The sequence below is a fragment of the Cynocephalus volans genome, chromosome 6, assembly GCF_027409185.1.
Source record: "Cynocephalus volans isolate mCynVol1 chromosome 6, mCynVol1.pri, whole genome shotgun sequence".
In the NCBI taxonomy this organism is placed as follows: Eukaryota; Metazoa; Chordata; class Mammalia; order Dermoptera; family Cynocephalidae; genus Cynocephalus; species Cynocephalus volans.
Window position 1 is genome coordinate 109,170,774 of NC_084465.1, and position 13,831 is coordinate 109,184,604.

The following is a 13,831-nucleotide window of genomic DNA, read 5'->3' on the forward strand; positions in this document are numbered from 1 at the left end:
TATGATGAAAAGAATGTCTTGAACTGCAAAATGTTCCTCAAATATTAATATTGACTCATTTATTGAGCACTTACTATATGCCAGGCCCTGAGCTACGTTCTTTATATCTATCATCTAGTTCCCAGAGTGACCCTAAGAGTCAGGCATGTTGTTATTTCTGTTTTATAGATGAGGAAACTAAGCCTGAGGGAGGGTAGGCAGCTTACCCACGGTGTCACAACAATTGTGTGACAGAGCCAGAATTTGAAGCCGAACAGTCTGACTTTCAGCCTGTGCTTTTAACCACGGCACTGGGCTTTTCGGTACTGTTGGCCAGGGAGAAGGGGAGCAGAATGTTTGCTGGCCTCTAGGTGCACGTAAAGATGGAGTACAAAACCCAAAGTCTGGGGAATAAACCTCGGGGTGTGTAATGTTAGCACAGCACCTGACACAGGATGCACTCAAAATACATTTGTATGTTTGTTGAATGAATAAATGAACTAGTTTCATAAGAGTCAGCATTCATTATCTGGCACATGATCTGTTTTTGTCATTGTTTATTTGAAGTGAATCTTAAATGGAAGGCCAATCTGATGAATATTATTTAAAAAATTTAACACAAAACTTACACCCACACACTTGGAGATTGGCGCGTGGAGATTTACTAACACACACACTCATATATATACACAGAAAAAGACAGGAAAGAAATACCCAAAAATGTTCACTGTGGTGGGACTAAGGGTGATTTTTTTTTTGGTGTGTACTTTAATATAGTTTTCCAATTTTTCTCTAATTGAGTATATACTTTTATTGTGACACAAAATAAAGTTAAAAATAATCATGCTTCTATTAGTTAAAGCAAAATGCAACCAGGAATGTAAATGTATAGGGCCTGAGAAATCCTGTGATTCAGGATTTGCTTTGGGTTTGGGCCCTTTTCTACCCCCTCCTGCCAACGGGGAGGGACAGCAGGAGCTGCGGGATCAGCAGGTCCCCCTCTCACCTGAGCTCCTGCTGGGTGGCTGTGCTGTCCAGTGTGTCCTCCAGCTCTGTCTTCAGGGCCTCCAGCTCCTCGCCCAGGTCCCGCTTCTGCTTCTCAGCCTTGTTCCGCGCAGCTCGCTCTGAGTCTAGGTCCTCCTGAAGGTCTGAGATGTGGCCCTCTAGCTCCCGGATCTTCTTCAGGGCGTTGTTCTTCTGAGCAATTTCATCGTCCAGCCTGCCAGGGATGGACCGACAGAATTGAGATTCCTGACCCCCACTCTCTCAGCATGGCCAAAAACCGTTTTCTGGGACCAGCCCTTTGTGTTCCGTAGGTAACAAGACACAGAGGATTGCTTCTTGCTGTGTGGGACTGCTTGGAGATTTACTCAGGATGTGTGTGTCAAGGTCTGATATAAAAAACACGTGTGCATGTGTGTGCATGCGTGTGTGTATGTGTGAATGCAAAACATTCCTCCCAGACAAGAAAAGTGCCTGGTTCACAGTGGGGACTTAATAGATGCTTCCTGATACTGAACAGTTATTCTTCCCTTGCAATTATTATTATTATTATTTATTATTATTATTATTATTTGGTGGCTGGCCAGTACAGGAATTGAACCCTGGACCTTGGTGTTATCAGCACCATGCTCTAACCAATTGAGTGAACCAGCCAGCCCTGACTATTTGTTCCTTTGTTTGCTCAGTGACTGAGTCCACTGCATGCAAAGCCCTTGGCCAGATGCCACTTGGGGGCTCTCGAAACCAGGGCCTCCTGATTGGTGGAGGTGGTGACATGGATCGAGGTGGGATGTGAGACACATTGTTCAAATGGCAGAGCACTTTAGGAGTTGCATGGAAGGAGAGCTCCCTCCTTCTGCGCAATGAAACTGACATCTGGTCTTGACCTTGGTGGATGGAAAAGAGCAGGACGGCAGAAGGCCCAGGGGCCAGGGAGAGGTGAGCACTTTGGTTCTACTGCACTTGTACATGGACAGCCACAAAAGACAGAAAGAGAGTGGTTGCATTAGGGTCAGACTGCAGAGGTGGGTATGATTCAGGAAGGCCCATGGAGCCCGGTAAGCCAGCAAAGTCTTTTGAGCAGGTTCACACCCCAGAGCGATGTTTTTCATTGATCCCCCTAGTACTGTCATGCAGCACAAATTGGAAGAGAAAGAGCTGGGTCAAGGGATCAATCAGAAAGCTCTGGGGCTCCAATCCCAGCTCTGCCTCTTGAAAGCAATATGACATGCACCTGCTCCTACACCTCCTGGGAGCTCAGCTCCCTCCTCGGGGGCATGAAGATGACAGCCGTGCACCTGGCCAGGTGTCTACAAAGACACCACCTGAAAAGAGCTTGGCACAGAGTGAATGATCGCGAGTTGCTGCTACTGCAATATTCCCTGTGTGGGGCCATTCGTGTGAAGCCAGCCAAGAGCCAGGAAAAGGAAAAAAACAGAGGGGATGGAGAGGGGCAAATTTCAAAAGACTGCGGGTGGGAAGAGAAGGGTGGGCAAATGTAAGGAGGAGATTGGCATTTACGAAAAGGGGGACCTCAGAGGGAGGAGGTTAAGGGAAGAAGGTCATCCTAGTGCTAGATGTGTGGCATTTGAGATGACAATGGAAATGGCTCTGTGGACAACTGGGAATTCAGAACTGGGGTGCAGATAGGAAAGGCCTGGGCATCCTGGGCAGCAACGGTATGGGAGTAAGGAGACTGCAAAGAGAGGCTATGTTTGCAGGGAAGGCAAGAAGATCAGAGAGAGGTCCTGGGGGTGTGAGCAGGGTTGGGGTGTGAGCAGGAGCCTGGCCTGGGGGACGCAGTCCACGCCAAGGGCCTGGGGCCACCTTGACCAAGGTGTGGATGGGCTGGGGCTCACAGGACACATGAACACACAGCAACTTGCCCCGCGCCAGCCCTGCTACCTGGCCAGGGCCGCCTGCAGCTCCTCCTCCTTCTTGGCCAGTTGCATCTTGAGCTCCGCGATCTGTGCCTGGAGGTCGGCGATCTGCTCATGGAGGTCGCTGGCCTCACCATCCAGCTTCCGTTTCAGCTTCTCCAGCTCCTGCCGGCTCTTCTCCTCCTTCTTCAGCCGCACTATGACAAAGCCAAAGGGCTCTTCAGGTGGTGGAACCCATCAGAAAGACACCTGGAAGCGAGCCTTTCTGCTCAGGTGCTTTACACGGAGGAAATTCACATACATGTGTGCACATGCCCCCAGCAGTAATCAACATGGCCTAGACCATGATCTCGTAGAAAGTCAGTCCTGACGAAAAGCACCTTTTATTACTAATGTGTATGTTGACTGAGGGTGGTTTGGGGAGCTTGGAATAATCTGCCAATCTCAAATTTGCTCTCTGATATTCCTGCTTTTAAAAATACCCATTCGAAACCTCTTTGGGTAGATGCTTTACCTTCCAGTTCTGAAATCATAGATTCATGCTTGTTTTTCAGCTTGGTAAGATTCTTGGCCTTTTCTTCCTCTTCTGCAAGATTTGTCGTTAAGTCACTGATCCTCTCTTCTAGGAGTTTTCGCTCCTTTTGCAGGAAAGAGAAAGAAAACTCGTTAGCTTTTTTCTTTTCTCCAGGATCTGTGTTTTACTTTTTGTAGTTTTCATATAAATAGTTGAAAGAAAAACCCATATTATAACCAAATGCAACATAGAGTTTGAAATGGTAAAGATCCTTATAATTTCCAAAATTGGCCACTTCTCATCTCATGCCGGTCTGTCCCTCATACTTCATGTTCAGCTTAAGGGGCCCTCTTTCCATTCTTCCCTGCCACAGCGCCTTTGCACAGTGGGCCCACCGACTGGGATGCTCTTCCACTCCCCTCTAAATGCTCCTCACTTTCCACTTAAATGCCTCCTCCTCCAGGAAGCCTTCATCCCCTAGCACTCCACTCTTATAATAAGCTGAACGTTTCCTTCAGATCACAATGGCAATTAATGGTTATTCGCTGTCTCAATAGAATAGAAGCCCCATGAGAGCAGAGTCCTCCTTGATCATGCATGCCCCGCCCCTCACACAGAGCCTGGCTCACAGTTGGGGCCCAGCCGATATTCAGCTCAAAGAACTGCAGGGAGCCCACCCTCAGTGAAGCTGGTTAGTGACTGCTGACTAGGGCGACCAACTCATCCCGGTTTGCCCAGGGCTTTTCTGCTCTTGGTACTGAAAGTCCTCCATCCTGGAAATCCCTCAGTCCCCGGTGAGCCTGTTTTCAATGCAGAAGCTGGACGCCGCTCACTTTTGACAGTTTGTTGTTCTGATCGTCCATGACCAGAATCTCATCCTCCAGTTTCTTGATCTTTGCCTCAGCTGTGACCTTCTCCAGCTGTAGCTTCTGCCTTGCGGCTTCCTCCTCCTCCAGCTGTTCTTCCAGGTCCTTTGTTGGGGAGAGGAAAGAATTACAGCCTTGCTGAAAACAAAGTCACTCTCATGGGGATCTGGGGACTAACAAATATGGAGGCTGGGCCTGATGACACTCAGCATTCAGCAGTCTCCTTCTAAAAGGAGGAAATAGAAAGCTTGGGTAAGCTACTTGGCTTTGTGAAGCCTCAGTCTCCTCATCTGTAAAATGGGGATAGTAGGCATCATGGTGGTTTTAAAATATGTCTGCAAATTCTTTGATACTCTTGCCTTCAAAAGGTGGAGACTAATTCCCCTCTCATGGAGTGTGGCCTGGACTTAATGACTTGCTTCTAACAAATAAAATCAGGAGGAAGTGATGGAAGGTAACTTCAGAGATTTGGCTGCAAAAGGTCTTCCTCTTCTCCTCTGTTCTGGATCACTCCTTCTGGGGGAAGCCCACTGCCATATTGTGAGGACACTCAAGCAGCCCAGTGGAGAGGCCCACATGGCAAGGAACTGAGGCCTCCAGCCAACAACCATGTGCATGGGCCTCCAGCCAACAACCATGTGCATGAGCCACATGGAAGTGGGTCCCCAGCCTCAATCAAACCTTCATATGACAGCAACTCCTGCAACATCCTGACTGTAACCTCATGGGAGACCCTGAGCCAGAACCACCTAGCTAAGCCACTCCAAAATTCTTGAGTATGGAAGCTAAATATTCATTATTCCAAACTGCTAAGTTTGAGGTGTTTTGTTACATAGCAATAGCTAACTAATACAATTACTCTTCATGCAGCACTGCTATTAGGAAGAAAAGTGTTAGCACATGAAAGTCAGGGTGGGAGAACAGAGTGCACTGTCAAGGAGACGTGTATTCAAATCCCAGCTCTAGCTCTGTGGCCTCAGGCAGATGGCCATCTCTCTCCAAGCCTTTGCCTCTTTGTCTGTCCAGCTGGGACATGCATCACCAGACGAACCTCACAGCGAGGGTCAAGTGATCTGCCGCCCCTCGTGGGCAGCCCTTGCAACACCTTACCAGCATCTGCTGGGCCATCTTCTTCCGTTCAGCCTGCAGCTGCTGGCCCCTGTCTTCCTCCTCCTCCAGGCGGGCCTCCATCTCGTGCAGGATCTCCTCCAACTCCTGCTTCTTGGCCGCCAGCCGGACTCGCATCTCCTCAGCCTCAGCATACAGCTCCGTCTCTGCCTGCAGCTGCTCCTGCAGCAGGTTCTTCTCCTCGGCCAACTGCACATGAGGGGTGGGGAGGAGGCCAGTGAGGCACACAGGAACACGCATCCTGCCCACTGCCCAGGGCATGGCACTCCCTCCGTGGCCCCAGCCGTGCTCCAGGTCTGGGCACCTGCGTGTGCTTCTGCTCCAGCTCTTTGAGCTCGCTCTCTGCCTTTAGCTGCCGCTCCCTTGTCTTCTGCAGCTCATCCTCCTTGGCCTGCATCTCCTCCTCCTGCCGTGTCACCTGCAGCAGTGGCTTCACCTGCACACACATGGTCAGCCATCATTCGTTGTTGAGGCAAAGGGGATTCACTCTCGGAATAAATTAGATCGGGGGGTCTAAGCCGAGGACAATCCCCCCCCCAACCTCCACCCAGGGGACATTGGGCAGTGTCTAGAGGCACATTGTTGGTTGTCACAAGCAGGGTGGGGATTGCTACTGGCATCTTGTGGGTACAGGCCAGGGATGCTGCTAAACATTCTAGAATCCACAGGATGGCCCCCACAACACCCAAAATACCAACAGTGGTAAGGTTGGGGAACTCCAAATCAGAACAGAAAAAGATACAAAATGAAAGGAGAAATTCTCCCCTTCCCTGCCTCAGAACCATCCCAGGGGAGAACTATGGCCAACAAATTGAGACGTTTTCTTCCAAGGAGAAAATGGAAAAAATCCTTCACACCCTTCCTCCCCCTATCAAAGTCATTATTAAGACTGTTTGCATTTCCTTCAAGTCTTTTCCTCTGCTTAAAAAAATACACTTCAGATCATACTGCCTAGCTTTATTTGCTGCTTTTATTATTTAAAATTTCAAGATATGTATTACCCCACGCCGTTGCATCATTTTTACAACTTTAGATAGCCATTTTTTTTCTTTTTTGGGGGGGGGCTGGTATGGGGATCTGAACTTATGACCTTGGTGTCGTAAGGCTGCACTCCACACCATCATTTTTAATAGATGAAAAATATTCCATTGATGGGCAAACCATTATTGAACTAATCAGTCTGCTAGGACTGGACCTTGCAATTTTGCTATTGTAAATAAGGCCATGATGAATGCTCTTAGTTCCTGGTTTTCTTTATTAGAGATGGTTTTCTTAGGACAGTTGATTAAAAGTTGGTTCAATGGGGATGAACATTTCCAAAAAGCAGCTTCCCCACACCCATTCTGCACCAGGCTGACTCCTAAGTTCTCATTCCCAAGCCCTTGCCTGGCACCAGGAGTTCCCTGCTATGCACACGTGTGGCTTCCTCTGTGCACGTATCACAGTTTGCCAGCATGCATTTGTTTCCATGATCATCTGTCTATTGTCTACTCCCTAGTCAACTAGAATATTCGTGAGGCCAGGGACCATGATGTCTGTCATGGCTGTGTCCCCTGCATCGAGAACATGTCTGGCACACAGTAGACACTCAAATAGTGCTCCATGAAAAAGGTTTGTGCCAATTGACACAATCAAGGGCACCTAAGAGGAAGCCCAGCCAATTGCAACATGGTGTGTTTTTGGTACGTTGCAACCAGTGACACTGCAGGAACCAGTTGTGCCCAGCCTCTACCAGCAATAAAGAAGAATGAACTAGAGATACAGGTAACAATCTGCCCAGAGAATCATTCTGAGTGAAAACAGCCAATTCTAAAAGGTGGCATACTAAATGACTCCATTTATATAACATTCTTGAAATGACAAAATTAGAAAAAAAGAGAACAGATCAGAGTTAGGGGCTACAGAGAGAGGTGACTGTGGCTATAAAAGAGCAACATGAGGGTCCTGGGATGATGGAGATGCTCTGTGTGAAGGTCATGGCCTCCTGCAGAATCACCTGCAAGCAAGGTTTGAGTTGGAGCCCTCCGTTCCACACCCACTTTGCACCATCTCCAGTCCCACGTCTGGAGTGTTGTGTGGCTTCTGAGAAGGGAGGGCCACACACTCACCTTGGTAAACAGCCTCCACCACTGCCAGTTGCGCAGCTTGAGGTAAGCAGCACAGTTCCTCTGGATCACCTTCATGGCTGTCAGCTGCTGCTGCCTCTTGGCAAAGGCCCTGGGGAGAGGGGAGGGGAGAGGGGAGCCATGAGGCCTCATCCTGTCATGTACAGCTCCCTGTCCTGCAGCATCCTGAACCTGCACAGGGACGCCCCCCATTCTCTCCAGCTCAGATTCTTCCGCAAGATCTGGGCATTAGCACTGGTGTATTGCCTGGGTGCAGACCACTCAAATAATCTGAAAACAAGAGCTGTTCTTGGTGGGCAAGGATGCCTGGACTCAGAGCTGTGATCCAAACCCCACCTGGGAAACAAATCCCTGCTCTGTCCTCCCTGCGGGGATCTCTCACACCCCAGCTGTGCCAGCTGCGTTTCTGACAAACTCTTCTTCCCTCAGTTGTATTTTAGACACCTCCAACCTTGACACCGAACCAGCACTCTTTCTGTTTAAGGGCCATTGGGTGTGGAAAAACCACAGAACCGTGAACATAACCCTCTTTTCACTGCTCAGCTGCCAGCTTGAATGTGGGTGAACTTTTAAGAATATATAAAATCGCCCCCATTATTTTGGAGGTGCGAGGGATGGCAATGGAGAATTAAGTTACGAAACGTAACAAGTTAGTTTGCTAACAAGTTGGTCTGTCGCTGGACCAAGAGCCCCCCAGATCTGGCCTTCACCATCTTGAGTCCATGTGGCAATGAATCAGCTTGACACTCTCAGGTGTCTGCAGGTGACGGTGTGAACTATACCCGACCACACGTGTTCTGGACGGAGAGCTGCTCCACCAGCCCCTGCAGTCCTCCCTGGGGTGTGACTTTCATCGAGGAATTTGAGCCCTCACCCAGCCCTCCAGGCTTCACAAAACAGACGGGGAATCACAGCTTCCAGTGCCCTGCCTTAGCATCCCATTAGGACATGGGGATGCAGATAGACCCAGACACTCTTCCCTCCGATACTTTATCATATTCTAACATTTCTGAAATGATAATGAGGCACTGTTCTAATCCCTTTCCATGTATCCTCTTATTGGCTCCTCATGAACAACTCCGTGAGGCAGGAATGATTACACTAGCTTTCCAGTGGAGAGACCTGAGGCTCAGAGAAGTAGAGTGACCTGCCTGGGGGTTGTCAGCAAATGAGGGGGGGCAGCTAGAATGAGAACCCAGGTCTGAAATTCCACAGGCCATGGTCTTAATTTCTTCCCTGCCCTGCACTCATAACTGATACATATATTTAAAATAGATTTATATTATATCATATATATTACACATAAAGTGCAAATACATTTCTTTCCCCTCAAGAAAAAGCTGTCTTTCGATCCATGATGCAACTTAAAACAGGGGGCCTTAGAATCAGGGAATCTTAGAATCAGGGAATCAGAACATGAGACCAGAAAGCCTCTGAACATTGGTGTTTCTGTCTGTGTTTGTGGGAACCCATCTTTACTTCCTGGCCAGGTAGCCGCGACACATCGCCTGGAAGGCCATGATGACATCGGTGATCTTCAAGTCCCGTTCCTCCTCCAGGTGGGCCAGGACTCCAGTTCGGAAGAAGATTTTGCTCTGCCCAATCCTGTAGAGGTTGGGGTCAAGTTCCAGGGCTTTGATCTGCAGAAAGAAGGAAGAGAAGAGCTCTTGTTGCCCGTGGTGCCCTCTGGCCCGCAGTGGAGCATGTTTAAGAGGGGTGCCACCGGCAGCGGCTCCAGCAGAACAACAGAGGCTGGGAGGCTGCGGTGGGTCTCTGGGCTCACCATGAGAATGCAGGCCTGCTTCCCGTCCATGAAGCCTTTGGGGATGGCATTGGCTGCCAGGATCTCGTAGCTTGAAACACAACGCAGAAGTCATCAAGCATGTCCCCCTCACCCACCCCTCCACCCAGCCCTATTCACCCAGTGCCACCCCCTGTGCTGGCCCCAGCAGGCTCACCGTTGGCGGAACTCCTGGAAGACAATTCTGTTGGGGAAGCCCTGACGGCAGATTCGGATGCCTTCCAACACCCCATTGCACCGCAGCTGCTCCAGCACCAGAAATGCATCCAGCTTGCCGGACTGCAAAGGCAGAACAGGGCAGTCGGTCACTGGGGCTGAGACCGGGAGCAGCAAGCCTCACACCTCAGGTCTGGATGAGCCACCTTGCCAGGACATGGGGATGCTAATGAAAGCACCAGGTGAGGGCTCAGCCGAGGGAAAAGGTGCAAGGTGGTGCACTCTCTCTGGTGTTCATCCCCCTTCTCTGCCACTGTGTGTCCCACAATCTCTAGCATCCCCTGGCTAGAAACAGGGGCGTCCTCCTCATCCCGCCTCCCTCATTTCCTGTCCATCACCAGTTCTATAGCTTCTCTCCCAAATATCTCTCAATCCACCCATTTTTCTCCATCACCACTGTCTCTACCAACCACTCGTCCCGATCTTCTCCTGCCTGGACAATGACAGTAAACTGCCTCCTGGTCTTGCTCCTCCAGTCCTGCCTCTCCCCTCCCACCCCTCATTCACTCTCTAAAATGTAGATCTGATCATAACATACCCCTGCTTAAACACCCCCAATGGCATCCTATAGAAAGAAGGCTCTGGTCAGCATGCAAGGAACTCCACGATCTAGCCCCTGCCTACTGTGTACTGCGTCTCTCTCCAATCCCTGCCTCACACCATCACAAGTCGACAATATGAAATGACCTATCCAACGTTTTCTTGCCTAGCCCTTCATTTCTCACCTCCACACTTTTGCTTATCCTGGGCACTCTACCCACCCTCCCCACCCTGCCCCCCACTTTGCCAGGCTGATGACCACTCATTCTTAAAGATCACATCCTCCAAGAAGCTTTCTCTGAGCCCCGAGGCTGGTGTAGGAGCCCTGGCTCTTTGGGGGTTTCCTAATTTACCACATCCCATTGTGGTTATCAGCTTGTGTGCTACGTCTCCCCCTGGGTCTCACACAACCTCAGCAATCCTGACATCGTGGGCTGGATCACTCTGTGTTGTTGGGGGCTGTCCAGAACACTGAAGAGTGTTTAGCAACATCCCTGGTCCCCACCCACTAGATCCCAGTAGCAGTCCCCTCCCAGTTGTGACTACCCAAAATGTCTCCAGACATGAGCGAATGTCCCTTGGAGGACACAATCACCCCCAGCTGAGAACTTTGCACTAGATTATGAGAAACCTATAGGCAAGGACTACAATTTATCTGACACTGTATCCAGAGCACCCAGTACAGGGAAGAGCTTGGTAAGTAATTTTTGGAATAATGAATGAACGTGTGGCTTCATGTCCTCTACAGCAAATCTGTGGCTGAGTAGCCTCTGGATACATTCTCCCTACCTCCCTTGACTTCTTTTGCCTCCAGGGATGAGGAATGGGCCCCAAATTCAGATGACCTTCCACCCATGGCAGATGGTGCCCTGGAGGGGGTGGTGGGTGAGGTCAGGTTTCTCCTCCTGCCCCTCAACCTGGTCTTGCCTCAGTGTCTCCCTGGTCCCTGGGGGGTCACTCTGACACTCTAGATGTCCTGGGCCAGGAGCCACTGGGCGGGCCTCACCCTCTTCTCGTGGTTGGGGATGATGCAGCGCACAAAGTTGGGCGTGGTGTTGCGCAGCGTGGTCATCAGTTTCCCCAGCTGCTCCTTGTACAGCTGCCCCACCGTGCGGAACATGCCCTTCTTGGTCTTGGAGGCGCTGGGCAGCGAGCTCTCCGTCATCTTGGCCATCTGGTCCAGCCCCACGATGCGGTCCACTGTGGGGCATAGGAATGGTGGCATCAACCTCTGGCCCACCCTGGACCCCCACCCCTACAACAGGCCAGAGGATCAGACCCAGAGGGTGGCGGGTGAGGGGGGACTCCTGTGCAGAGAAGACTCTCTGGGAGTCCCCAGGTCCCTTGGTGGGACTTGACCTCCAGCAGCAGGTAAGGAGAGGCGTGGGGGGCATATGTTTCCGAGGATTGTCTATCTGAGAAATCCTGAGAGTGCCTGAGTGGCGGAAAGAACAAATTCCCTCTGAGGTTGTCACAGAGACCTGGGAATCAATCCTGCTCTTGCCATTGCCTTGGCCTGGTGCCATTTTGTGCCTCAGTTTCTCCTTCTACAAAATAGAGGTAGTAACAGCATCTGTCTCCTAGGGCAGGAATAAGGCATGTAAGGGGCTTGCCTGCCTGCCAACCTCCAAGCCTTCATCCACCAGCAAGTGCTTATTGAGAGCCTCCTGTGTGAACAGAACAAAGTCCCTGAGTCCCCAGCTCACATCCTGTGGCCATCTAACGGAAGGAGACAGACAACGATCACATACATAAGTATATAACATTTCGGTGGTGAGGTGTGCTTAGAAAAATAAAGCAGTGTAAAGGGGAGAGAGAGTTCTTTTGCCTTAATTTTGCTCTTAGGGTGTTGTGGGGGGGGGGGGGCTGTCTGATAAGTTAATGTTTGAGTAGGGACCAGAAAGAAATGAGTGAGTCACCACATAGTTATCCAGGGAACGAAAGTTTCAGGCAGAAGCTACAGCAAACACTCGGCACATTAGTAAGTGCTCAGCAAAGAGTAGGTGGTATTATTATTATTATTATTATTAAGGGATTCTTTTTCTTTCAGTATGGAATGGGAGACTTCCGCCAGCCCAGCAGCTGCTGTGAGAGCCAAGCCTAACCCTCTGGCCTGGGTCTGCACCATTTCTGCACCTCGTACTCAATTAGGTTCCATGTAATAATCTCTTTGCTTGTCTGTCTCTCCCACAAGCCTGTGGGCTCCTTGTGGGGAGGGCCTGGCTGGCTTTCTTATGAGTCCCAGGGGTGGAAGGACCCAGGGTGAGATGCTGATATCCAAGTCCAGGGTTTGGCACATAGCTGGCACTCAATGAACATGGGCACAGCCATCCTGTCCCTGGAGCATTTTCTACCAGGCCTAAAACAAGGAAGGCCAGTCCCATGAGCTGAAATCTGCTGTGGGTGCTGAGGGCCAGCGACAAAAATAGCAAACCCCACCACCCCTAATAATCGCTATAGCACCCCTCACATGGACTGCCTATTTGCTGGTTCTCAAAGGGAACCAGAGTGTGACCGCAGCATCAGTATTGCTGGGACACTTGTTAGAAATGCAAATTCTCAGGCCCCACCCAGACCTACAGAATCAGAATCTCCAGGGGGAGGGCTCAGCGATCGGGGTTTTAACAAGCCCTCCCCATGACCTGGATGCATGCTCAAGTTTGAGCACCACTGGTCTAATTCAACCCTCCCAATAATTCTAGGAGAGGCAGAAACTATGGCTGTTTTCCAGGTTGTACTAATGATGACAGAGAATTGTAACAAAGTTAAGTGACTTGTCCAAGACCACGCAGCTAGTACATGGCAGAGGCAAGACTAAAGTCCTTCTGACTCCAGATGGGGACAGACTAACTCACCACACCTGGTGAGCTGTTTCTTCCATCTATTGCCTGTGCCCTGACCTCAGGACCTTCTTCCTGGGGCCCAGGGATAGGGTTGAGGGGCCAATTTTCACCATTCAGCAGGTGTTTGAACATTTCAACAAGACGTCACTAGCACAGGCTAACACTGTCCTCTCCCACAACCCCCCGCACAGGGCCTTTCCTCCTGGGGCAGCTGTGAGACTCAGAGGCAGCTGGAAGAGGTAAAGGACTTGGGTGTTCAATCCTCCAGCTCAAAGCAGCCTCCAGAGCAGGGAGGGCCTTACCGTCCTTCCACAGGTCAGCCACAAACTTGTCTGAGGAGGCATTGAGGAGGGAAGTCACGTTGTCATTCAGCGGGTCCATGTTCTTAGTCAGCCAGGCATTTGCATTATAGTCCACCTGCCAAAGACCACCCCGCTGGTCAGATGACTTCTCTTCAGTTAAAAAGGAAAGCCAGGGCCTGAGTCTTCCCCCGTTCCCCTCCAGGATCTTCCCAGGTTAGCGAGGAAATGACATTTGTGGCTGCCATGATGTCGCTCCACAAAAACCAAGGAAGAGACCAAAAGATCAGTGCTTGAAAGGGCCCTGTGCACAGTAGGGCATCAACAAATGGCAGCCACTGCAGGGAAGGCCTCTTTTCTATTCCACACATTCCCCTGGCAGCCCTCCTTGGGCAGCCCCTTTCTCCTGAGTCCAGCACGATACCTGGGAGTCATGAAGAGTCAGTGGATTTGATGTGGCAAGTACCCCCCTACATCCAAAATTCTCCCCTCATCCAGAGAAGGTTTGACAACAATCCTGGTTTTTAAATTAAGTGTGGGGTCCTCTTTCCCACTCCCTGATGGATAATTTTTGTAACTTGGAGATTTTGATATATGGATTTACAGAAAAAGAACAATGAAGGTCTTTAAATTCCTG

General features: G+C 50.2%; 1 protein-coding gene across 4 annotated transcripts in view; it reads right to left on the reverse strand.

The window, feature by feature from the left end:
• The window catches only part of MYH11 (myosin heavy chain 11), a 108,905-nt gene that overhangs the window by 19,826 nt on the left and 75,248 nt on the right, over positions 1-13,831 (reverse strand). For all 4 annotated transcript variants that reach the window (XM_063100603.1, XM_063100602.1, XM_063100605.1 and 1 more), the window contains 12 exons: positions 13,198-13,312; positions 11,059-11,252; positions 9,454-9,575; positions 9,279-9,348; positions 8,975-9,135; positions 7,478-7,586; positions 5,674-5,805; positions 5,352-5,558; positions 4,209-4,346; positions 3,376-3,499; positions 2,887-3,058; positions 986-1,198 (listed from right to left, as the gene is read on the reverse strand). In XM_063100603.1, the coding sequence (XP_062956673.1) occupies positions 986-1,198; positions 2,887-3,058; positions 3,376-3,499; positions 4,209-4,346; positions 5,352-5,558; positions 5,674-5,805; positions 7,478-7,586; positions 8,975-9,135; positions 9,279-9,348; positions 9,454-9,575; positions 11,059-11,252; positions 13,198-13,312 (1,757 nt within the window). The remainder of the gene's footprint in view (positions 1-985; positions 1,199-2,886; positions 3,059-3,375; positions 3,500-4,208; positions 4,347-5,351; positions 5,559-5,673; positions 5,806-7,477; positions 7,587-8,974; positions 9,136-9,278; positions 9,349-9,453; positions 9,576-11,058; positions 11,253-13,197; positions 13,313-13,831) is intronic.